Source organism: Mauremys mutica, chromosome 4 (genome assembly GCF_020497125.1).
Source record: "Mauremys mutica isolate MM-2020 ecotype Southern chromosome 4, ASM2049712v1, whole genome shotgun sequence".
In the NCBI taxonomy this organism is placed as follows: Eukaryota; Metazoa; Chordata; order Testudines; family Geoemydidae; genus Mauremys; species Mauremys mutica.
This window is the reverse complement of record NC_059075.1, coordinates 28,025,721-28,050,094: the sequence shown is the minus strand read 5'-3', so window position 1 is coordinate 28,050,094 and position 24,374 is coordinate 28,025,721. Positions and strand designations below refer to the sequence as shown.

The following is a 24,374-nucleotide window of genomic DNA, read 5'->3' as shown; positions in this document are numbered from 1 at the left end:
CACAGCAGAAGAGGCAAGAGATCCAAATTGATGTTTTCCTTCTGTAAAAATCTGCTTTGGAGTGAATGATTAATCATTTATTTTAGAGAGATGTGCCTTGAAAGATATTTTAGATGGTGGCCTCTTTGTCAGTGGTGTATAAAAAGAAGAAATGTCAATGTTTCCTGAGGTATCCTCTATTAAGGTCTCTATACCAGGCTCTCCTTTCCTTCCTTTAAATCTCTTCCGGTAAGCAGCTACCCTGATCTTTCTTTTTTCACAGCCAATTTGCTAATATAGAGGGTACAATATTCAAAGAAGAGAGGACAGCAATAAATCTGAATTCAAAGGAAAACTTGCAGAAAAGACAAACTTCATAATCATCACTTCACCTGTACCAAGGCTCAGCATAATGTTTCCTTGTATTTCACTAATGGAAATGTATAAGCTTCTCCTTCACTCCAGACTTGAGCAAGGAGTAAGAATCTATATACAACAGAAAAACTTGCCCATCACCACAGATTCTGAGTGCCTTCCAGTAATGCATGACTATACATCTGTCATGTACTATTTGTTCTCTCATATTATTCCCAGGAGAAGTGTGTGCAATAGAGTATCTTGTTTTGGTAGCATTTTAGGTTTTTTATTAAATACGGCAAGATTTATATTTGCAGTTCCTCTGCCAAGACACAGTAACAATAGGGCCAAATTTTGATCTCAGTTACACTGGTGTAATTCTGATACAATTCCACTAAAGTCAACCAAGTTATAAGTGCAACTGAGTTCAGAATCTGCTCCCATGTGTTTGAAAAGTCCTTTCAACTGAAAAGAAAACACACGATGGAAGAATAATTGATGGAGGAAGGTTAAGCTTCTTCTACCAAAGTATTTCCACTGGAAATACAGAAAAGAGCTTATTTCAAGCCCTGCCAATGTGGATGACCAAGCTTTGATATGAAGTCACACATTACCCTCCTTTCACAGCTACATGGCCCTAGGTAAATAAGTGTAGCCAGAGGAACAATTTTTGAAGAACCATTTTTGAAGAGTGGAGCTCTAAATCATCTGTATCTCTACTAATAATTATCAATTTTATTTAGCATTTTATAAAGCAAGGCACAAATGTACAAAAATTGTGTATATTAAATCATCCCATTTTCATATATATATCTATATATATATCTACACGTCACAATATAAAATGTGCTACAACATTATAAATAGCACAACAGTAAGTTAAGACTAATCTTCGTATCAGCTTTAAAATCAGACCCTATATTTATCTGTGCTTCACCTGAAGGAACCGATTTATATGCATACACATGAAAAAAAATCAAGCCACTGTCTTTTATTATTCCCACACTCACAGAGATCAAAATTTGTTGCTAACAAGATGCGGAAGGAGCAACAGGCAGTAGACCAGCACCCAGAGGAAAACAATGAAGTAAAATAACTCGGGTTGCTCTACACATGGAGGCTCAAGAGGTGAAATAGCATTCTCCGGAGCCTCTAAGTCTTTTTTCTTCCTGCAAAAATGGATGAGAGAGAGGTTGGCTTGGGGAAGGAAAACAACTGTAAATGTGCAGTGGATTGACTGAAGTTGTTGATGGAAAGATGGGCAGAACTATGAGGCAGTAGTTCAATTAATCTTACAGTCCAGCCAACTAGACAGCGAGTCAGAACTGTGAGGCACACAAGGGGGTTGTGAAGTATCACTTCATAGGAGCCAATGCACACAGCTGTTTTAAGCCTCTGACAACTTCGGGCTGATTCTCAGGTAGCGTCAATCAGTGCAACTCCCACTGAAGTCAATGGAGTTATGCCAATTTATATCAGTTGAGGTTCCACCCCTAACTGTAAACACCTAGGAATATTGGGCAATGTTCAAATATGGATTTTTAATTGAAACAAAGCTAAGATTATCAAAAATTGTTAGTGATATTGGGTGTCCAACTTGAGATATCTTAAAGGGACTTCATTTTCACAGGGTGGACCTGCAGCACTTTTTGAAAATCAGATCCTATTCAGATTTCTCAAGATGGGCACTCACAAATCACTAGTCACTTCTGAAAATGCTCTCTGAAAAGGGTCTCAAATACTTGAGTAATGAAGCCAGATGGGTTTTGAATAATTTAATTATACATCGATAACATACATTGGAAATCTTTTCTTGAGGGCGGGTGGATTCTCTGATGCTATTTGGTCAAAGTTCTCAAAAGTCTTTGACCATGAAATTTAAGGACTAAATTTCATTGGGTCCTGTAATGCAAAAACACCACCACCACTTGGCACTTAGATAGAGCTTTCCTTCTTCAGAGTGCCATAATTAAATCAGGAGAGACCTCAGGAGCACATTTTAAATGACCCAGGACAGCAAACCAGCCACATTTTACTAATGTGAACACAGCATCTTCTTCAGTGTGGTTCTTTTTAAATTTTAACTTTGAATAAATTTGCCAGTTTTTCAATGAAATATATCCCTATGTTCTCTTTTGGTTTCAGAGTAACTCTGCAGATTTGCTTTCATTCTTCTTACTGAAAAGCTGACTGGATATCAAAGGTAGTGAGTTTCATGCTAGAGTTTCGCAAACAGTCATAATGTGATACGTTGTTTATACAGTTTTCGGAAAGTCTGGCACAATCAATCATGTAAGTGAGAACTGGACACTCCTGTTTCCAATAGCATTTTTGCATGTTTTCCGTAATTAACTCCTGGGACCACTAATTAAGAGCCAAATTCTGGCTCCACTCAAGTCAATGCAAAACCCCCTTTGGCCTCAAGTAGAGGCCTTATCTACACTGTAGCTGCACTCCTGCAAAAAAAGTCCCAGGATAGACAAGGCCATGCACTGGCTGCAACAGTCTCCTAGGGGCCACTGGCCCAGGATCATTGGAGAACATCACATTTTAACTCCACCCTCTCCCATTCTTTCCTTGCCCTGGAATGTCCCCTGCACCAAGTGTGGTATGCTGTTGGCTCATGGGGGAATCCTCAGCAGCCCAGTTAACACAGCTCTAAGTCTCCCTTGCTATGTGCAAAGAAGATCTAGCCAAGCTGACAATCTGCCACTATATATCTATACCTACCAAATTTTGTACTCCAGACCTGTGAGGAGTTGGGCTGAATCCTATTCCATGGCAGTGCCTATAATTTTCTAAAGTATACATCAGTCTCAACCACTGCAGAATAATTCTGAATCTCACTTTAGAACACTTGTACAAGATTCTAGAAGTCTTGGATGCCATGAAAAAGACACTACCCACCTGATAATTAACAGATTTGTGCTTTCATCCATGTCTGTGTTCTTCTGTTTATTTTCACTAACATGTTCCTAAAATTACATATTTATAAACAAAAAATACAATGGAAAAGAGTCAAATGGCCTTTAAACAAGCATCAAAGACAGCGACAAAGATAGCACCTGATTTTCAGTTATGTACAAAAATCTTCCTAAATTTTACTCCAACAAAATAAAATCTGGCTTCTAATACATTCCCCTTGCATCCAACACCTCAGTCTGATATCAACAATAGTGAAACACAAGCAGCCACAGACATTGCCGCTTCCAATATTTTTTATTCACAGTGGGTGACATTCTCGTTCCTTGCATACACTTTGAGTAGCTGAGCTTTATGGATGAAGTGTGTGTGCATTAAATCCTGGCTCCACTGAAATCAATGCAAAATTCCTACTGACTTCAGGGAGGTCTGGATTTCACCTTGTGTTTGGGAGAGCCACAGTCCCAGCCCAAAGAGGTGGAATGCAGCCTCATCATCACCTATTGCCTCTCTGTGCCACATACATCAAGCTAGGGCCCAGTAAGGTAATGAACACCTCTTGAGAGAACAAGACAAACCACGTCTACCATTGTGTTCTATTGTGCTATTAATTTCAGTGGCATAGGACTCAGTCATTAGTCAAGTGGCATGATGCTACAACCAGTGCAGGTTTGAGGCAATAAACCCCAATCCTGTGAGGTACTTGTGAAATGCTCAGCAATTTGCAGGATGGGTCATTGCTGGGAGGCTACTGCACATAAAATACAGAGCATATATCATGTTCCTTGCTATTTACTGAAAGCAGAAATTGTCATTGTAGAATTAAAGAAAACTCACTATGCAAAGAATGGCAGCCTCAGTGAAGTGTCAAGTCACTGACTGCTACAGAAATATTGAAATTACAATGTAGTCTCCAAATTATAGTTTGTATAATTGCATGATTAGACATTCCTTTGTGGATATACTTAACGACAAAAGGTTTGATTTAAAATTGTTTGTATTTTCCTTTAAAGCTTTTATTTATTCCTAATGTCTTAATGCTTAAACCAGAAATTCTATAAAAAGAACAGAAGTACTTGTGGCACCTTAGAGACTAACAAATTTATTTCAGCATAAACTTTCGTGGGCTACAGCCCACTTCTTCGGATGCATAGAATGGAACACACAGACAGAAGATATTTATACATACAGAGAACATGAAAAGGTGGAAGTACCCATACCAACTGGAAGAGTCCAATCAATTGAGATGAGCTATCATCAGCAAGAGAAAAAAAACCTTTGAAGTGATAATCGAGATGACCCATAGAAGGTGTGAGGAGAACTTAACATAAGGAAATAGATTCAATTAGTGTAATGACCCAACCATTCCCAGACTCTGTTTAAACTTAAGTTAATTGTATCTAATTTGCATATTAATTCGAGTTCAGCAGTCTCTCTTTGGAGTCTGTTTTTGAAGTTTTTTTGTTACAATATTGCCACCTTCAAGACTGTCACTGAGTGGTTAGAGAGGTTGAAGTGTTCTCCCACTGGTTTTTGAATGTTATGATTCCTGATGTCAGATTTGTGTCCATTTATTCTTTTGTGTAGAGACTGTCCAGTTTGGCCAATGTACATGGCAGAGGGGCATTGCTGGCACATGATGGCATATATCACGTTGGTAGATGTGCAGGTGAACGAGCCCCTGATGGCGTGGCTGATGTGATTAGGTCCTATGATGGTGTCACTTCTATGCATCCGAAGAAGTGAGCTGTAGCCCACAAAAGCTTATGCTGAAATAAATTTGTTAGTCTCTAAGGTGCCACAAGTACTCCTGTTCTTTTTGCGGATACAGACTAACGCGGCTGCTACTCTGAAACCAGAAATTCTATGACTTTCATTTAATCAACAGGTTTATATTTGGTTGTGTTTTAGGAATACATATAATTACTTTTTATAATTAGTAATCTACCACTTATGAGGCCTGTGATTTTAGGAGATAATTAGAGATAATGAATGGGAGACACTAAATTTTTCCACATACTAACCTTTTCACTGGGATTAGGAATCCTTTTTCGGAGGTAAACACTAGAGTCGCTGTAGCTAACCCTGAAAAGTAAATAAAAATAAACTTTAAGTTCACAGAGCCCAATTTTCATTGGGGCTTTAACCTCAACAAATGCCCCTGCAGTTTTATGTACATCATCTTCAAGATATGCAAAACCTCAAATACACATTCAAATCCATGTTTTTATGCATACAAAATGTTCAGGTGCAATTTCAGAAGCTGTTTTGGAAAATCTGGCCATGATATGAAAAACTAGCAACATTCCACTTTGAATAATTTCTGAAAAGCAATATCTTGATAGGTGTTGAAGGTGCACACACCCAATTAGACTGAAGTGAGACTATATCCCCAAACTGTTACCATTTGTGCTCTGTTTTCTTTTTTGAACTTATTTTATCATGAAAGGTATTAGAATGGTGGTTAATGTATAGGAAGCTTGGAGAAACTGAGTTAATGGGATTCTGGAAATGAATTTCTATTGAGTTTGTTGCAGCTCTGATTAAACTCTTCACCAAAATGAGCACAAATCCATTTTTGTTCAAATATATTCCCCTGCAACTGAACTAATATTCAAAAGTAACAGGAGTGAAAGTTAACTGAATGTTTCAATCATATATGTATACATATAATATGGGACATCAACCATTAAAGTAATACAGTGGACACTGTGTCAGTGGTTTTCTCTCCACTATACGTACAGCATTGTTGTGTGTTAAACATGTTTAGGAATCTGTTTGGCTTTGCACGTGTAGACAAATCCAGTTGTGTTATGACAATGTCACATTGTTACTGGTTCCCCCAATATGTTTGTGACTATAACATAGAGAAGCCCAGTGGGGATAACATGTACTAGCTAAATGAGATTTGTTCAGAAACATACTACTGAAAAACAGTTTCACATCAAGGCATATTGAAAACTCTATAAAAGTTAATTAATTACCTGGAAAACTCCTGATAATCAATGATTTCTTCTTTTTGTTTATCAGGTAACTGTGTAGTCCCAGTTTCTGAAGTCTGAAAGTTTTCTGCTTGGATCACATTTTTCTTTTTTTCCTTCCTTTTACTGCTTATTTCTGATCTCAACATTGCTGATGCTATATCCTCGAACTGGTCTACCATGACCTGTTTAAAAAGAGAGATTTTCCATTAGACAATGACAAAAATAATACAGCTTTGCCATGACAGCTTTCAGATGTCTAATGTCTAGTCTGCGCTCCATAGCAGTGAATTGCATTTAATGCATAAAGATCTCACTGAACAGGATAAAAAATAATAGTGCTTCTTAGTAAGCAAGTTGTTGCTTACAAGTTGAATTGGGCACACAGGGCTACATCATGCCACCAGTTCTTAAATAAAACTCCTTGTTTCTTTCAAAGTGGAATTTTGTATAAGAATTAATGGCACAACATGGCCCGTGGAAAGGATCACTTCAGAATTTTCTAACACATCTCTGATAAAAGCAAACAGCCTGTACTCTGTAGTAGTTTTAGTTCAGATAATCTATATAAGAGTCTGTCTACACATGAACGTTCTAGCAGAATACGGTAAAGTGTGAATTTAAACTGACGTAGTTATACCAGTGTAACTCCCCAGGTGAACACAATTATTACAGAATAAAAATGCCCCTTTCCAGTTTATCTTATGTCATTTTTTAAGAGGTTTAAGCTAAACTGAAAAGACACTCTTATTCCAGAATAAGTGTGCCCACATAGTGAATTAGACTGGCATATAACTTTAACTATACCAGTGTAATTATAACAGTATAGCTGGTACAAGCCTTAACTTTACTTGTGCGATTAGTCCCATTCAAGTTAATATGACTACTTGTGTGAGTAAAGTTACTCAAGTTTGTGAGTGTTTGCAGGTGCAGGTCCTTAGATTTATACTCTTTAGGGCAGGAATTGTCTTCGCTTGTATGTTTTGTATAGCAAGCATGCCGTTGGCCCTTAACGGCAACAGCTGTAATACGTAGGAGCCTTCCCCATGACAGAAGGTTTATAAGCCAATATGATCACAATGTCAGCTACACAGACATTAGACAGTTATTTTAAATGCTAGTGATATCCCATGAAAAAGTCTCAGTTGGGTAGTAGTATCAGGGCTCATATTATATTGCCTGCAGCTGTTCTGAGAACAACATTATCACACAATCTGACATTCCATCCTGCAGAGGGCAGTGGTAAACAATGTTTTGGAAGAATAGATATAGCATATTTAATACAATTATTCGAAAGTCTTGTAGTGAAATTAAGGTGTTGGGGCCAACTTATACAAGCAAGTAGGTGGCTGAAATTTAAAAATCAAGATGAGTACCTCAAGATTTTCTGGATTTGTAGAATCTTGAGAGTTTGTGGATATGCTGCTGTCTTTCTTGAGTTCCACATTCTTTCCTATTCGGGCAGCCTGTACTTTTTCAGAGGAGGACTTAGTGGGACTGTCAGGACCCACTTTCTCCTCTTCTATGTCCTCAGCAACCAATTCTGCTGGAGAGACACTCAGGTTGGTTTGCAGACCTGGGTCCAGAATGCCTCTTTCATTGTTTAGTACCAATGGCTCCCCTTCATGCAAATAATTCATTGATAGCTCACCACAGATTTTGCTGTTTTCAGAAACATAAGAGGCAGGACTAGGCTTAGCAAAAGCTTCCAAAACTGCTGATATGGGAACATTGTAATGTGGGTAGTAGAAAAGATCGTGGGGAATTACAGAAACTTTCAAAGAATTTGGTGACATTTTAGCTGAAGATCCATCTTCACTATGACTATCAAAATTCTCAGGAATTTTTGTAACTGGAGGGGTTGAATTTTCAGATTTGCAAGACAAAGATATTTCCATTTCACCTTTCAGATCAGAATCCTTGGATGAACAATTGGTATCTTGTACTGTCTGAAAAACAGGTGATTGTTTTGGATGTTCATACCTGTCTGGAAGTTTTTTAGATATTTCTTCATCTAGTAGACACAAAACATATTTACGTATATCCTCTTCTTTGGAAGCATTTTCCTGTAGAAAAGTTGAAGTTATGGATTCAGTGTTTTCTACTAGATTTGTAGGTTCATTTGTATGTGCATCTGAAGTCTGAGATAATGGGCTCAAAGAACAACTATCCCATGTTTTGTTGACTAGTGAATCCTTAATTTCATTGTTGCATTCAGGAGACATCTTTATAGTAAATTCTTCTTTAGAAGATGATTCTGAATCAACTGTGTCAACAGTATTTTTCTGATCAGGCAAAATAGTTGCTGAAAGGTCATCATTCTGTTTCAGTTGATCATCAGATATGCTCCCTTCATTCTGAATCAGTTTATCACTAAGAACTTCCCAAGAGGAACTGGATTCAAAACTGACAGATCCTGTAATCTGCAAAGAGGTAGGCCTCTGAGGTTCTTCTGCAGACAACAAAACCAATGACTCTTCTGAGACTCTCTGTGAATTATCTGATAACGGTTGATTCAATTTGTCATTAAGTTCTTCATCTGCAGTTTCTGACTGGAATTCCTCGGGCAAATCACGGACACGAACCTTTGTAGGAGGAGAGTGGCTCCTTTCATGGCTAACAGTGTACATACGTTCTCCATTTTCATTCAATATCAAGATCTTGCCCTCTTGTTCTGAAGGTGTGTCTTTAATATGGACATGTGTGGCTTCAATTGGGATTTTCTTATTAGGATCTGAAAAATCTTCCTGTAAAGGATGATATAGCATTAAACAGTAATTTACATATCACTTTACATTTTCAAATTGCTATGGAAAGAGTCATTAATCTACCCTTACATCATCCTTTGAACTAGTCAAGTAATGATTGTCCCATTCTGTAAGTCAGAAAACTGAATTAACGAGGTTAAACTGTACAAGGCCACACAGCAAGTCCCTGCCACAGCCAGATTAGAATTTGGAGATCCCAGTTAGGGTGACCAGATGTCCTGATTTTAAAGGGACAGTCCCAATTTTTGGGTCTTATATAGACTCCTATTACTCCCCTCCCCCCGACCCGATTTTTCACATTTGCTATCTGGTCACCCGAATCCCAGTTCTCAATCATTAATTCAATTCACCTCTCCATATGGCCTTTATGGGGATATCTGCTTTAAATATATATTAAATACAGAAACTGGAGTAAAATAAACCCAAGAGTCCACTAAATCTACTGTAGATCGTATTGCTCTGCTAGTCTGATTTTTTTTATTTACAATCTGAGCTGGGCAGCTTATCTGAAAAGTAGGAAGAAATTTGAGTTTTTTCTCACTCATAAAATACAATTAACGAACCTTATAAATTGATGCTGTAACACACAGGTAGCATGAATAATGCAACTGGAGACTTTATTAAACATAAATCTGAAGAAAACTAGTATCAAAGTAACTTGAATGTGTAAGAGCTGTGTTTTTATCTGCTACTTGAGGAAGAACAAGAAAACTATCATCCTGCTTCTGCTGGGGAACAAACATCCTTGGAATCTCCTTTTCATACCAAAAAGGTGTAATTTAAATTAGTGATGACCAACCTCAAGAGGTCTGAGGTTCAGATAAGCCCTGAAATGTCTGGCTGCTTATGCAGATTTAAATGTGATCTCTCCAGTTCCTACTTCACTCTCATTCTCTTCAGCTCTTTGAATGTCTCCTTTCCTTTATTTTCCCTTCCTCTGTTCTACAACAAACTCCTCTACTAGAGCCCCAGAAGGCCCTCTCCATCCCCGACATGAAGTTTTCTTATCTACCAGCTCTTTCCCATAAATCCCAAACTGGCCCCTTATCAAAGGTAAGGTCTGTAGTGAAATCCTGGCCCCATTTAAGTCAATTGAAGTTTTTTCCACTGACTTCAGTGAGACCATGATTTCACCTCTGCGGTCTTGAATCTGGTACTATGTCTTTTGAACAACATCACCAATCTGAGCTCAAATCTCGTGAGATGTGAAGACAGAAACCAGTCCAACAAAGTCTGCCAAACTGTCTGAAATCTGGGGGTAGATTTTAGCACAAGGAGAAAGCCTATTAAGGTTCAGGGATGAAAGAGGAGTGGAGTAGTACTTATTTGAATTGATCCTAACTTTTGTAAACCAGCTTTGGGTTTAATGTTTGGATTGAGTCTTATTTTCTCCAAAGCAGTTTAATGGCCCCAACTTAAAACCTAAGGTATTGGATCAGACAAACACAACATGAATCACTGAAATATGATATGGCTTTTAAACCACTTGGAATAAATTGTTTGTAATAATTCTGAAGGTAAAAATGAGAACACATATCTGACTTCCTCAAGGATGCCATGACAAATTATGAAAATACTACTTTATGAAAGAAAAGCGTACCCCTTCTGTCTCTTGGAAATGCTCCAGAAATTGTGCCACATACGTCATAATTGATTGTTCATCAGGTGACTCAACCATTACATCTATGGAGAAAAAACACAAAGCACTGGGCTCTTAAATACTGAAAGAGGACTTGCACAGAAATGGGCCTTCAGAGGCATATCCTACTTTTATGATTCAAGGTAGAAACATTCTTATGAAAACCCAGACTTCTTATTTTATTTTATTTTTGAAGAGAGAAGGCAGAATCCTCTTAATCATTGATGGAACCCAGAGGATCCCTCAGTCTCCTCCACCTTAATACCTTTCCCCCACTCCCCAAACTCAAACAAGTCCTAGGTCAGGGTCACTCTCCTTAGGATATTCCCATCATAGCCTGACAGTGCTGCTCTTTCACCAGCCAGTGGTTTCATTGAGTGACAGGCAGTGATTTGTTTCCAGTGGGAAAGCCAGGGATATCCTATGCCTGTAAATGGGTACCAGTTGCATGCAGCCATCTGCCCACTTGCCATCAATTGTAGGATCGAGGCCCAGCTTCAATTTAGGCTTGAATCAAACAGAGTAGGGACAGGTATTACAGCAGAAATTTCATTTACTCAAGTAGGAAAAAAAAATGTAAGAGGCAAGGAAAATTTAAAACTAAATTTAAGACCATTCAAAATAGGCAAAAAGGAAAAAAAGGAATTTTAGAATAAGCAAGGACAATTTTAAAAAAGGAACAGAGAGAAAATAACTGGAGCTAGTAAGACATATGCCTACCATCCACCTGATCATTTTGCTCATGTACTGGATCCCTTTATCCCACCCTTTGCTCATTTTGTCTTTATAAGTACTTTGGGACAAGGATTGATTTTGTACAGTACCCAGCACAATGGGGACCCGATACTGACTGAAGCTAATGGGAACTATTGCAATAAAAATAAAAAGTCAGAAATTTTTAATTATTTGACAGATGCACCAAGGAAGGGTGCTGTGAATGTGTTACCTTCTGGCTCCAGAAGTCTAGGAACACCAAGATTATCTTGTGCTATGCTGAAAGCATCCTCTAAATTTTCCCGAGCTGATTTCTCCAAAGCTTGCTTCATGTCTACCAAGTTGGAATCTATTGCTTTTATTATAGCTAAGAAAGCAAGGCCACTCCGCCAACTGCTGGCAAAATCTTGAACTGCAACACCATATCTAAATTAAAAAAGCAAATATATACTGTAGAAATATACATTAAAAATAATAACCACCATCCCTCAACAAAAGCAGCGCCACCATCTAAAACTCCTAAACTATAAGTAAAGTTGTCTGGCTTTAGTCATTACAGGAGAGTTTCTTGGCTCTAGGACAGTAGGAAACGCTTTTATACAATATAAAGATTCACTGCAAGTTGAGCCAACAGTTTGGCTACCAACTGAGATCAACCCTGCTTATAGGAAGTCATTAACGAAAACAAAACCCACAAGTACTTAGCAACCGTATTTAACATTTACAAAGCCGAATGTCTGAGTAATTACTGATTTTACTTTGCTATAGTGTTTTAATGCCATAGTATGGGAAAGGGGCCAACACATAAGCATGTTAAAACCTATCATAAATGAGTCATATTTTGTGTACACTTGGCATTAAATATAGACATTTATGCCATGCAGGATACAAAAAAAAATCCACATTTGACAACTTTTGCATTTTTACAAGAACAAAAATGAAAGACAGAGAGTTCTGAAAGTTTCATGGTTTAAAACGCTACAACCACGTTTTCACTATCCCGGTACTTTGTTTTTTCTTTCAATGGAAGCTATAAAATGATTCATTTCCCAACCATTGATTCCCTTCCAAACTATATTTCTGAGTGGCACTGAAAACATGATGGCCTTTGATTGCCTTGTTTATCGTTTCCTTATTGGTATTCCACAGTTATCAATCGTATTGGTCAGCATCATAGTTCTAGAAATAGGATTTATTCATTAACTTGTTCTTTCTCTGCTGTCTGGATTTGCAGCAGCTGATCATGAAACAACAGGCCAAATTCATTCCTGGTTTTTCAATTTCACTGACTTCACCAGAGTTTCACCAGGGATGGATGTGGTCCAATGGAGAAGATTTTTAGAAATGACCATTTAATTTTGCATTTGCAATGTGGGCCCAAGTGTTCTCTTGTGTACAGCAAAGATTTGTTGTCAATCCCTAATACGTTAATTTGGGTAAGTGAATTTTGACTCATATGCCTCATATAAACTCTGGCTTTTTCTTTATCATTTCTTTATGATTCCATGGGACTATATGAAAAATCCAAAAGAGATCTCTGCACTACAACAATTTTACACTAACTAATATTTTTGGCCTAAACTACTTAACAGTGTCCCTTTCAGTAATGTTTCATTTTAAATCATAACTTGGTTTTATTACAGAGTATCTTGAGATGCAAAGGTCAGATTAAGATGCAAATTTCACCAAAGTTTAAGGGAGTTTTTAATCCAGTGTTCCCATTGAAGCCCACCTCTTGTTGCATAACACATGAAATGGCAGTTCTTATGCAGGGACAGGTCTGATTCTTTAGAATGAACAGAGCAATCCCAAAGAGGAAAACAACAATAACAATTATCTTAAATGCAATCAAAATATTTTGATATTAATTATTTGCAGATTCAAATCCTTCATTTATATCTAATCTTTTGTGATTTACACAAAACACTCAATAGATTGCAAACACCTCAGGACAGGGGATGAGTCTGCATCTGTGTCTTGCATACTGCCAAGCATACTGATTGCAGTTAACATAGAATGCACAATATTGTGAAATAAGTGGCAGATTAGCCACTGGGCCAATTCCTGAAAAATGGGCACCCCTGCGCTCCGTCCCCTCCAGCGTTTCAGGGTCAGGACTTGGGAGCTTGCCCAGCTCTGCCCCTTCCCGCCACTCCAGGTAGGGAGCGGGGTCAGAACACGGGGGCTTGCCTCACTCCCGAGGGGATGCGGGGTCGGACACAAGGCTTGCCCTGCTCCGCTCACCTGGTGCTCCTGCCAGGGAGTGGCAGGAGCGTCAGGCAGGCAGAGTGGAGCAAGTCCCCGCACCCCAACTCTGCTTCCTGGCTGGAGCGTGGGAGGATGCCGGGGGACTGCAGGTAGAAAGGGTGGGGAGGGGCCCCCACTTGCTCTGGCCCAGGGCCCCGTAACATCCTAATCCGCCCCTGAGTGAAATAAGGAAGATACGGGGCCTGATATTTGCCAGTTAAATCAGTCAGTCAATTTAAACCACCTGAGGATCTCATCCAAAATATGCAAAAATATAAACTGCTCACTCTAAAACATGAACATAGATTCCACCCATGGACTCCAGAGGGAAATTAGTTTAAACCTCAGAAAGAAACTCATTCGCAGCTGGTAAAATGGAGACTCTTCTAAGCTACCAAAAGGAGGTTGGCTTACTTTCTGGTTTTCCTTTGAACCCAAGTTAAAAGGGCTCTGATTGCTTTTCGCTGATCCTTCACTGAAAGAGACATGCTTCTCTCTATATTAGGAGTGCTCGGATGAGATGTGTCTGAGTCAGCCCCACTGGGCCCAGATGACAGGCTGGAAGAGGAGGAGTTCCTATTGAGATTGCCTGTCAATTCTTTAATCTGTGTTGAAAAAGGTAAAACACAAGGTATTTCAATTTGTTACAGACATTCAATCATCCCTAAATCCTGCTTTCAAGAAAAGTAACTCTTCTGTTTCCTCTGAAATTCAGTTAAGAGTCTAATTATAGGTTTAAAGAATAGCATTAAAGAATTCAGCAACAACTACACCGACCAGAATAGACCTAACTAGCAGCACCCTTGTTGGCAGTCTCAACAGAGATGTCAAGACTGATGGGCAAGGATACATGCAGTGTTGCTATAGCCATGTTGGTATTAGAAAGACAAAGTGGGTGAGGTAATATCTTTTATTTGAGCAATTTCTGTTGGCCCAAGAGACAAGCTTTCAAGATTATACAAAGCTCAGATCTGGCAAGGATATAGATATTAGTTTACAGGCCTGGTTGAAAATTTTAGAACAAAAAAATTGTCCCGTGGGAAAAGGGGTTTTAATTGAAATGAAAGATTTCTGTTGGAAAAGATAGATTTTGGTAGAATTTCCTGTTGGGAAAATCTAAATGAAATGCCAACCAGAGGGGATGGGGACTTCGCCTTTTAATAACGAGTTCTTTGAGATGTGCTGTCCATATGCATAATAGTGCACTTCAGGTTGTGCATGTGCTCCATGCATCCAGAGCCAGAAATTTTTCTCTAGCAGTGTTCATCTGGGCCATGCAGGGTCTCCCCACACTCCACACCAAGGAGATAAAGGGGCCTGACATACCACTGCCATCTTAATTCCCTCTCTACCACCAGTTCCAGGTAGAGGGTGACCAGGAGAAAGAGGGTGGGTAGTGGAGAAAGAGGGTAGGTAGTTCACTGCAAATGTCAAAGAACTCAAGCTGCTGCAAGTTGAGTCACCTTCAAGTGATTGTTCCTATGTGCAGTGCACAAAGAGTGTCTCTTTCAAGGCAGTTCAGTCTGCAATCTGTTGTGTCATAAGATTTCAGGCACTGAAATCTCAGACTGCAGACTGAACTGCCCTGTCCAAAGTAATATCAGAAACTGCTGCTTCCACCAGTGCATATTGTCTACTAAAGCTGTGAACAGAACTCCAAGCTGCTGCTCTGTAGATGTCAGTAGGGACATCTCTAAGGTAAACTACCCATGCTGCCTGAGCTCTTGTCGAATGTGCTCTCACATTGCTTTTGAGGGGGATATTGTTCATCTCATAGCAGAGTAGGATGCATCCTGAGATCCATTATGACAGCCTCAGGGAGAAAACGGCCTCTCTTTTCATTTGTTCCACCAATGATACAGAGAGCCTAGGAGACTTTTGAAACGATTTTGTCCTTTGGAGGTAAAAGGCAAGAGTTCTAGGCTTGTCTGTTGAGAGCCACACCACTTCTTCCCCGCTAAAGTGAGGTTTAGGGTAAAACACCAGTAGGTGGATACTTTGGTTAAGATGAAAGTCCAACACCACCTTCAGAAAGAACTTTGGATGCAGTCTTATGGATACCTCATCCTTGAGAAAAATTGTATTGGGAGGGGGGTCTGCCAGGAGCGCCCCATATTCCCTAGCTCTTCTGGCCAATGTGATAGCAACTGAAAATGCTACCTTCATAGAGAGATGTAGCAGACAGGAATCTAGAGGCTTGAATGGCAATTTAGTCAGGGATGATAAAACAAAGTTAAAGTTCCAGGCTGGTACAGGTTTAGCCACTAGAGGGAAGGCCTAATCATACTCTTCAAGAAGTAGAAAATGACGGGATGAGAAAAAGCAGAATAGGTAACTACCGGTGGATGAAAGGTGCTGATGGCTGGCAGGTGTATTCTGGGGGAATTAACAGACAGCACCGTGGATTTTAAGGACAGCAGGTAATCCAATAAATTCAGACTCTTAGCCTATAAGGGGAAACTCCTCATTGGTCATACCAAAACAAATCTTTTCCACTTTGCTTCATAACATTTCCTGGTAGAGTCCTTCCTACTACTGCTCTGGATTGCCCGGGCATCAGCCAAATAGGCTTTTCTAACTCCAACTTCCATCCAAACACCATGCCCTCAGATGAAGCATGACTGGGTTGGTGCGGTAAATCCTTCCCTAATTCTCAGTTAAAAGGTGAAATATGCTGAAGATTCCTGACATATTGTCTGACAATCTCTAGGAACCCTTCAGGGCATATTCTGGAGATGGGCATCAATCATAGTCCTTTCTAACTCGAGGATTAGGACTGCAGATCCAGTGGAGGAGCTCTGGGTACTGGAGGAGGCGGCCACAACCTGCCTTGGCTAGTTGATGGTACTGGTGCAAGTCTGGCTTAACTGCTACTCAAGGTTGGGGGTGAAGAGAGATACCATAGGGAGCTCAGTACCAGCTGAAGTCCCAGTACTTGGTGCAGGGCTCTGGAAAGCTGAGGAGATTCTGGTTCCAGGAATACCAAGAGATTATCTCGAGCCAAGAAACAAGCCAAAGTCAATGAAGTCATTTCTGTAACCCAAGTCATTGAGGGAGATGGCACCAGCAGCACTGATTTGTAGATTTTGGTGCCCAAGTTCCAACCCTGGTACTGGAAGGAGCTGAAGTCTTGCCCTTCAAAGAAATCCCAGTACGGCCCTTCCCAGTACCAGACCATCCCGCTCTGGAGCATGAAGCTCCAATGACTTGGTTTGGAATGTGGACTTCTGCCTCTTCTCAGAGGGCTTGGAGGGGGGGAATCTTTCCTCTTGCTGTTGGGGAAGCCCCTGTGTTTTCCCCTACCACTACCTGTGTTTGTCCTGGCTATGCTCTCTAGAGTCTCTCTGAGCCAAAAGAGGGGTGGAAGTCTTGGAACCACCCAGGACGGAAGAAGTGTGGCCTCTCCTACCTTCTTCAGGCCAATATACAGGCAATCTGTACGGTCAGAGGCTGTTCTCACCTCCAGGAGGAATCTTCAGAGTTTAGTCCTACTTGGGAACAACCTGGAGGTACTGTACCTGGATGGGATATGCGCTTCCTCCAGGCAGTAGAGACAGGTGTTATGATGGTCTGTGACTCGGAAGGGCTTGTGGCACATATCGTAGTTTTAAAGCCGGGGATCTTTGGCACACTGTCCTGCAATCTGGTTCTCCTTGGATTGGGGATGTGGGGGAAGAGATACATCCTGGTGTGGGGGGTTCCAAACTAGGGAACCAAACCCCTAAATCTATCCTAAGTAACTATATTAAAGAACAAACTAAACATAGACTTTTTTTTAAAGAAACTATTTACAGAGAGAACCTGAAGAAGTCAGCATGGACACTGAAGCTCCATTCAGATCACAAGAGGCGAGAAGGAACTAAGATGGCAGTACTCCAGCAGCCCCCTTTGTCCCTACATTGTAGAGCAGGAGGAGAGTGGGGGTGCCTGTGTAGACCAGATGAATACTGCTAGGGAAAAATGTCCAGTTCTGGGTGCTTGGAGCACATGCACAACCTGAAATGCACTACACAGAGAAAAAAATCACTCAAGCAGAACAAAGTGTTTCATTTCGGGTCAACATTAACTTTACCATCTGCCTTAGGCCTGGTCTACACTAAAAATGTAGATCAACAAAGCTACGTCACTGGGGTGTGAATCACAATGCTAAGTACTGCAACTGTGTTGATCTAACCCCTGGTATAGACACAGCTAGGTCTATGGAAGAATGTTGACGTTGACCTAGTTACTGTCACTCAGAGAGGTGTATGCCAATGTAGCCCCCGTAGTGTAGACAAGTCCTTAGCAACTGTGTTGCTTCACTGTACTTGTAGTTCTAGGTCCCTCAACCCCTATTCTCCCCTCTGGGCCCTGCCCCCTGGTTAGGCTACATCTTCTGTGATGCACCAATTCCTCTCTGTAGCTGAGCTTCTGCAATGCATCCCACAATGCTCAGCCACAGGGAGAGACCATGGTGCAGCTTGGAAGATGAAGTCAGGCTCCTAGACTCGTAGATCACTACTACAGGTGACACCTCTAGATCAGAGTTGAGATACTAGGTATAAAACTGATGTAAGTTAGAGGACGATCAATCCCCCTGTGCTTTATTTCTGTCTTTATGGATATAGGTCAGTATTCTGCTGGAACTGAATGATTTTATAGACGTAGTTCTCTTGTGATTACAGCATATAAATGGTTTTACCTGAAAAAACAGGATTATATTCCATATTAGTCCAAGTACCAGAGAAGAGTTTCCATCCACTATTTCTGCTGCATCAATGCTAACCAGTTTTACCTATAGAAAAGTAGGTTATAAGCTTAAGAGGATCTGTATACATAGATTACATAAGAAACACAGTTTAAATGTAGAAAATGCATCAGCTCAAACCCAGACATAGGACAATCACAGAACCCTTCTAAATCCCAAGAAAGAGTCAGTTCTTGGAATGAGCTAACAAAAAATTGTCCGTGACTGGGTAACATTTTTTTTAAACCAGTCCATAAAGGCATCAAAAATTGCACACAGTCTCCAGAGCTGTTCTGGACACTCTTCAGAGGCATCTGTCTTAATGTCATTACAAGGAAAATGACTGCAAAAGTTAGACATCATAAGGAATATATATATATATATATTTACTGGCCTACTCCTTTCTTTAAAGACCACTTGGGCTACCAGATTTCTCTCATCTGCAGGGAAGATGCTGTTTTTATACACTCCCTATTTCCCAGCAAGCTTTACTAGGAATTAGGGTTATACATATGGCTGCTCGGAGGCACTACATGTCCCAGCCCCACCCTGTTTTCATGGATCTCAGAGAGAGAGGAGAGCTTGTAACTATCAAGAGTCAACCTTGTCTCTCACCATGAAGGAAGTGAGTAAGTCCTAGCCCACACTGATCATTTCCAGCCTCAGTCCCTATAGCCAGGGTCAGCAGAGCAAGTGTAAACCCAGTACCACTTCCCTGAGACTTTACTTCCTCCCCATCAGTGTCAGCATCTCCTTCCCTCTCAAACTGGTATTTCTTCCATACAAACTTGGAACGGGCTTGTTCTGGCTCAGAAGGATTCCACTTGTAAGCCTCAAAGGGTCTGCATATCTCATTGCACTTTCTACACTTATAGTGAGGAATGAGGCCACTTCAAAATTCAGACAGTTTGGATTAAAAACAGTATAAACTCGAGGGAAGGGTAATGTGATCTGAAATCACTTTCTGTGCAAAGGAAAATAAAGCTTCCCAAGACTTCACTTTTCTTTTTAACATGCATCTCCCTTCCCCACACTTTACCTTATGGCTTCTTAAAGAGTTTATCGCTGATCTCTGACAAGATCAATTAGAATAATTGCTGGGTTTGCCTAATCTTAGCAGACCCCAAAGTTCCCACATTGTGGTTTCTTTCACATAACAACACCAGGATATTATTCATTTAGACAATGCTGCCTTGTTGTTGGCAAAGTAGCAGAGCAGGAAGCAAGGAAGTTGTCAATATTGCAAATGACCTTCTGATTGATTTAAAGCCAGGTATATAGTCTGTATTTATCACTCAGAAATATCATTCATGTGAATCACTTTATCCCACTACCCTACAGAACTGCAGACTGAGACAGGTTCCACCCCATTTGTGGTTTACTAAATAAACTTCTAGCTCCATGTAGCCAAGGCATTTTGCCAACATTTTCCTCACCACCCTTCACTCCCAGTTTGGTTTGAACTGAAATAAGATTAAAATAGCATTGTAACCTGTGTTTTACAGAATAGTTTGCTATCCCAGTAAGAAGACTCCTCTAGCTGTCATACTTCAAGATTCAAATTTTCTAACAAAATAGATGGTATGGGACAATTTTTTTGGCCTATTGCATTTTTTAAATGCCAGTTTGCCTAAGGTGGGAGCTCTCAGCTGGAGGTTATTGTTGGCCTGCTTCCAGTATCAGCTGTTGTCTGTCATTGCTGCTTACCTTTGTCAACCCATCCCTGTACAGCTGACATTCAGTTGTAAAGTTTTAGCCACCTACGCGCTTATGGAAACAATCAACATAGATTTGACTGTCAAATTGGCAGTTAAAAGGCTGATTGTGCCTCAGGAAAGCTCTACCCACTCTCTTCTGCCTTTAGATTCTGTAAGTGGGTTACAGACTATGACATAGAACAGCCCTTAGCAACAGGGTAGTGTAGACTGTGATGACAGCAGCATATGTAGAATTTAGTGCTATAAGTGGGTGGAGCAACATGGGAAGAGAGGTGTTTTCAGTCTGCCCCTGGGTGTTGACTGGCTTTGTGACTGAATTGTCAGCCAGGATGGGCTTACTTGTATATTTATTGCAAAACTGGAGGGGGACGACTTCACAAAGATGGGTCATCTCCCCAGTCAGCCCTCTCTGTATCCACAAAGCTTAACCCTGCAGAGAAGCCACCGAGGAGCTGCCATGGGGTCAGTGACAAAGGAGTATACTGCAGAAGTAGTGTTTTCTCCCACAGCCAAGATCCTCTCCATTCATGGAAGTGGAGCAGATGGTCTGCAGATCCAGCAGTCCTTACTGAGGCAAAATACTCACGGGCAACAAATCCCACTAAAGAAATAGGATTTTGCCTTAATAAGGACTAAGGACTGCATGATTTGGCCTTTCCCTTTCTTAACCTAGTCACATTCTGTGGTGTGCATAACATACATTAAACACAGAAGAATTAGGGCACTGAATTTACTGTTTAAAAACGGTATTTGTTTTAAGAAACCTGTTGTACAGGCTTCTATTATTTCACTCTTCTTGTATACACACTGATTGTCAAGAGCTCTTTAACACTATGGGGTAATCCTCTGTGTTCCATCACTTAATAGGAGGCCACATAACTCCGTATTAATTTGTCTCATCTCATGCCTACTACTCTGTGCATATAGCCACTGGAAGAGAGTAACACGAGAGACAGTGTGACAAGGCAATTTCTGTTTAATGTTTTTTTTTTAAATGAAACCTATTGCACATGCTACTAATGTGTTGTTTTAAAATATACAGAGCCTGATTATACTGCTCTAAATCTGGAGTAGAATATATTTTTAAATCAATGGGGTTACACCAGCATAGATGACAGCAAAATTTGGCCCAATATTCAGTAGTGGGTGGTCTAGGGAAATGGCTCCTGGGCAGCAGTGGAGTGGAACAGAAGAGACACAGTATCTGGGAGGGCAGAGACACAGAACAGCAAGGAGAGTTAGGTTGGTGGTCGGACTGTAGACAAGTAGCGACTGGCTTCCAGCATAAAGTTAGCGGCTGTATCTGTGTAATCAATGGCCAATAGGTGCAGCATTTGAGGAGCTGCAGATTTAGCTGAGTTGAAGAAAGAAAGAAAGGTCTGCAGTATGATGAGAATGCTGCCACCCTTCCATCTCACCAGGAGACACTTTAAAGGGAGTCTCACTATTATAGGGTTAATTTACCTATTAAAAAGAGTTGGGGTATGTGATATACAGGAATCATGACAGAGAAAGTGTAGCATGGGACTTGGATGTTTCCACCATCACTTCCAATATCTCTCTGCCATGTTGTATCTTATAAGCAGTGGAGAATATTTTCATAAAACATCCATAACACTTGAACGTAAAAAAAATCTGGAGGAAAAAAATCAGTGTGGATTATTTCATTTTAAAATACTGGGCCAATAGTGTAAATTAGTAGCTCCACTTAAATCAGTGATACTGCACTAGTGTAAAAGTGGCACGAGAAGAAAGTCCACTCTTAAACTGTTTTGACTGCAAAAGTTATATATTTATTATCTAATTTTTCCAGATTTAATTTTCTCCTGCCTTGGACTCATGATCAGCGGCAGCTGCAATTAAGTAGAGAAATGCAGAACTTGTGATACTAAAAATACTTTTAATCAAAGGAAAAAAGAAAGAAGTCAATTATTGCCTTCAAAGTAACTGAAATCAAGGCACTTAGAATCAATTCAGTAAAGATTACTTGAATTTCTAGTTATTTTCTTTTAATATTGGTCTCCTGATCCTTTAATCCTGTTGAACTTTTTACATTATAAAATGAAAACATAATCCTTGTTTTTTAGACTCTGTAGGTGTTCTTCTACATTTTTGTGTGGTATTTTAGCCTTGCTGTTAAACACGGCACAACTTTTTTCAGTCAGTGCACTCCTCATGAGCATGCTGTGTAGAAAATTAGGTGCAATTATCTTTGCAACAGATACTGAGGAAAGTACGAAATTGAGACTGAGCTTTGGAAATACTTACATTACTATCCTCCAAAAACTTCAGTGCTTTAGCTATGTTGTTCAACCGAAAAATACGATGGGTTGAGGACTTATATTCATGCAGCTAGAAAACAGAAATACATATTGTTTTAAAATGCAGACTAGTGATGAACACTTTGGATTATTTAAGTGATTTGTTTAACATGAAGAAAAAAAGCACAGAGCAGATCACAATGGTTCCTTCTGGTCTCAGAATCTAAGAATCTCTAAGACATTGTGCAAGTGTAAAAAACATAACCACCACCCTCACCCTTCCCCCACATCCCTACTGTCTTCACTTCAGTGGCTAGCAAAGTGATAGAATAAGTCATGAAAAAGGGCCAGTGCATAGCTTAGTGAGTTAATCATTTAGGCCAGTAGTGCCCAACTTTTTTCGTCTGGTGGAGGACTGTGGCGGCGGACGAGCATCCACCGAAATTCTGCCAACAAGCGGCAACGTCAATAGGCGTTGCCGCCAAAATGCCACCAACAAGTAGCGCCATCCAGAGGCGTCACTGCCGAAATGCCACCGAAAATCGGCGGCATTTCGGCAGCGATGCCTCTGGATGATGCAGCTTGTCGGCCGCATTTCGGCAGATACTTGTCCGCCGGCCAGTACGCGGGAGCACTTAGATGCCTTGTCGGGCGCCATGGCACCCACGGGCACCGCATTGGGGACCCCTGATTTAGGCTTTGTCTGCACCAGTGTTTCTCCGTGACCTGTTAATGGACTAGCGCCAGTCCCTGCTATCTCCCTGACACAGTTTAGGAAGATAGTAAGCCAGTCCCTGGTATCAAAAAATGTTGAGAAAAACTGGTCTACACTTTATCTTTTAACCAAGTTTATAATGTTAGTGGCATGACCGGTTCTAAACAGGTTTTGTCCGCACATGATATGGTCAAGACTTAGTTAATAATCATTGCAACTAACAGCATTTCACCCTTGCCCGAGATCTAGGGTTTGTTTTCACTGCTAAAAAAACCCTACTTTTTACCTCAAGGTAACTAATGAGCATGAGCTAGCCCTAGGTAAAACACATGAAGATCAGCATTGTACTTTTACCATGACAGCCTGGGGTTGACCTTGGCACATTTATCTCATGATAAAACTAAATGCCTTGTCTTCATTGTATTTTTACCTCAGGATAGCTCATGCACATCAGTTACCACAAGGTAAAAAACGCACCTTTCTTAGCAGTGAAGTGTGAAGACAAGCTGCTAGCTCCCCCATGGCCTTGTAACTCCAGTTTGGTGTACTGTTTTTTGTTACGTGGCTAGACTTCTGCCTGTGTAACCTGTTTGGCCAATTCTCTTTCCTCCAGGCTACCTGTGCAGTAGGACATCCCAGGATGCATTGCTACACAGGTTGCTCACGCCATTCTGTGTGCATGCCCTGAGAACCTCTATCCCCTGCTGAGTCAGTGTGAGAGAGCAGCACAGATTTCCCCAGGCTGCACTAATACACACCCAGTTAGACAGGATGATAGGTGTGGACACACAAAATTGGTGACACACAAAAACAGCAGTGTGCAGACAACTCTCAAGCTTTCTGTACACAATTCAGATGGAAGTTTCACCAGCTGATTATGAGAACACAATTACACCTGTAATGTGGAGCGGATCATGGGGCCAATTTCTACTCTTACTTACAAAGCAGGGTTACATCCACATAAGAGGAGCAAATCTGGTACTTAGCAAGTATGAACAAAAAGACCTACCAAGCAGTTAAAATGGGCAGAGGATTACCATCTGCAATTGATTGCTTGTGTCTATAGCAGATGTTTCTATTTTCCAGGCACTGGGAACTTTGTACACAGTTTTTCAAGGTAATAAATGCCAGCAAGGTCAAAATCTGGAAACACATAGCTCCACATACCAGAAGGATTGAACTAATCTGAACCAAGGTATCAGGACGGAAACCAAGGGCTACTTCAGAAAATAAATCACATGAATTAAGCCACAGATCTTTTGGCTTAGTGAAATCTACCAAAAAATAAAACTATAATTTATAAATAAAAAATACAGCTCTACCAAAAATACTTTGCCCCTTCCACAG

General features: G+C 40.4%; 1 protein-coding gene across 5 annotated transcripts in view; it reads right to left on the bottom strand.

The window, feature by feature from the left end:
- Window positions 1-1,068: 1,068 nt before the first annotated feature.
- The window catches only part of CLMN (calmin), a 117,791-nt gene continuing 94,485 nt past the window's right edge, over window positions 1,069-24,374 (bottom strand). For 4 of the 5 annotated variants that reach the window (XM_045013607.1, XM_045013605.1, XM_045013606.1 and 1 more), the window contains exons 4-13: window positions 22,320-22,403; window positions 18,289-18,381; window positions 14,022-14,212; window positions 11,593-11,786; window positions 10,608-10,690; window positions 7,616-8,986; window positions 6,243-6,424; window positions 5,283-5,343; window positions 3,244-3,311; window positions 1,069-1,505 (exon numbers count right to left, since the gene is read on the bottom strand). In XM_045013607.1, coding sequence (XP_044869542.1) covers window positions 1,352-1,505; window positions 3,244-3,311; window positions 5,283-5,343; window positions 6,243-6,424; window positions 7,616-8,986; window positions 10,608-10,690; window positions 11,593-11,786; window positions 14,022-14,212; window positions 18,289-18,381; window positions 22,320-22,403 — 2,481 coding nt within the window. In that variant the 3' untranslated portion in view covers window positions 1,069-1,351. Of the gene's footprint in view, window positions 1,506-3,243; window positions 3,312-5,282; window positions 5,344-6,242; window positions 6,425-7,615; window positions 8,987-10,607; window positions 10,691-11,592; window positions 11,787-14,021; window positions 14,213-18,288; window positions 18,382-20,040; window positions 20,341-22,319; window positions 22,404-24,374 lie in introns of those variants that run through there. The other variant, XM_045013609.1, reaches the window with a different exon arrangement.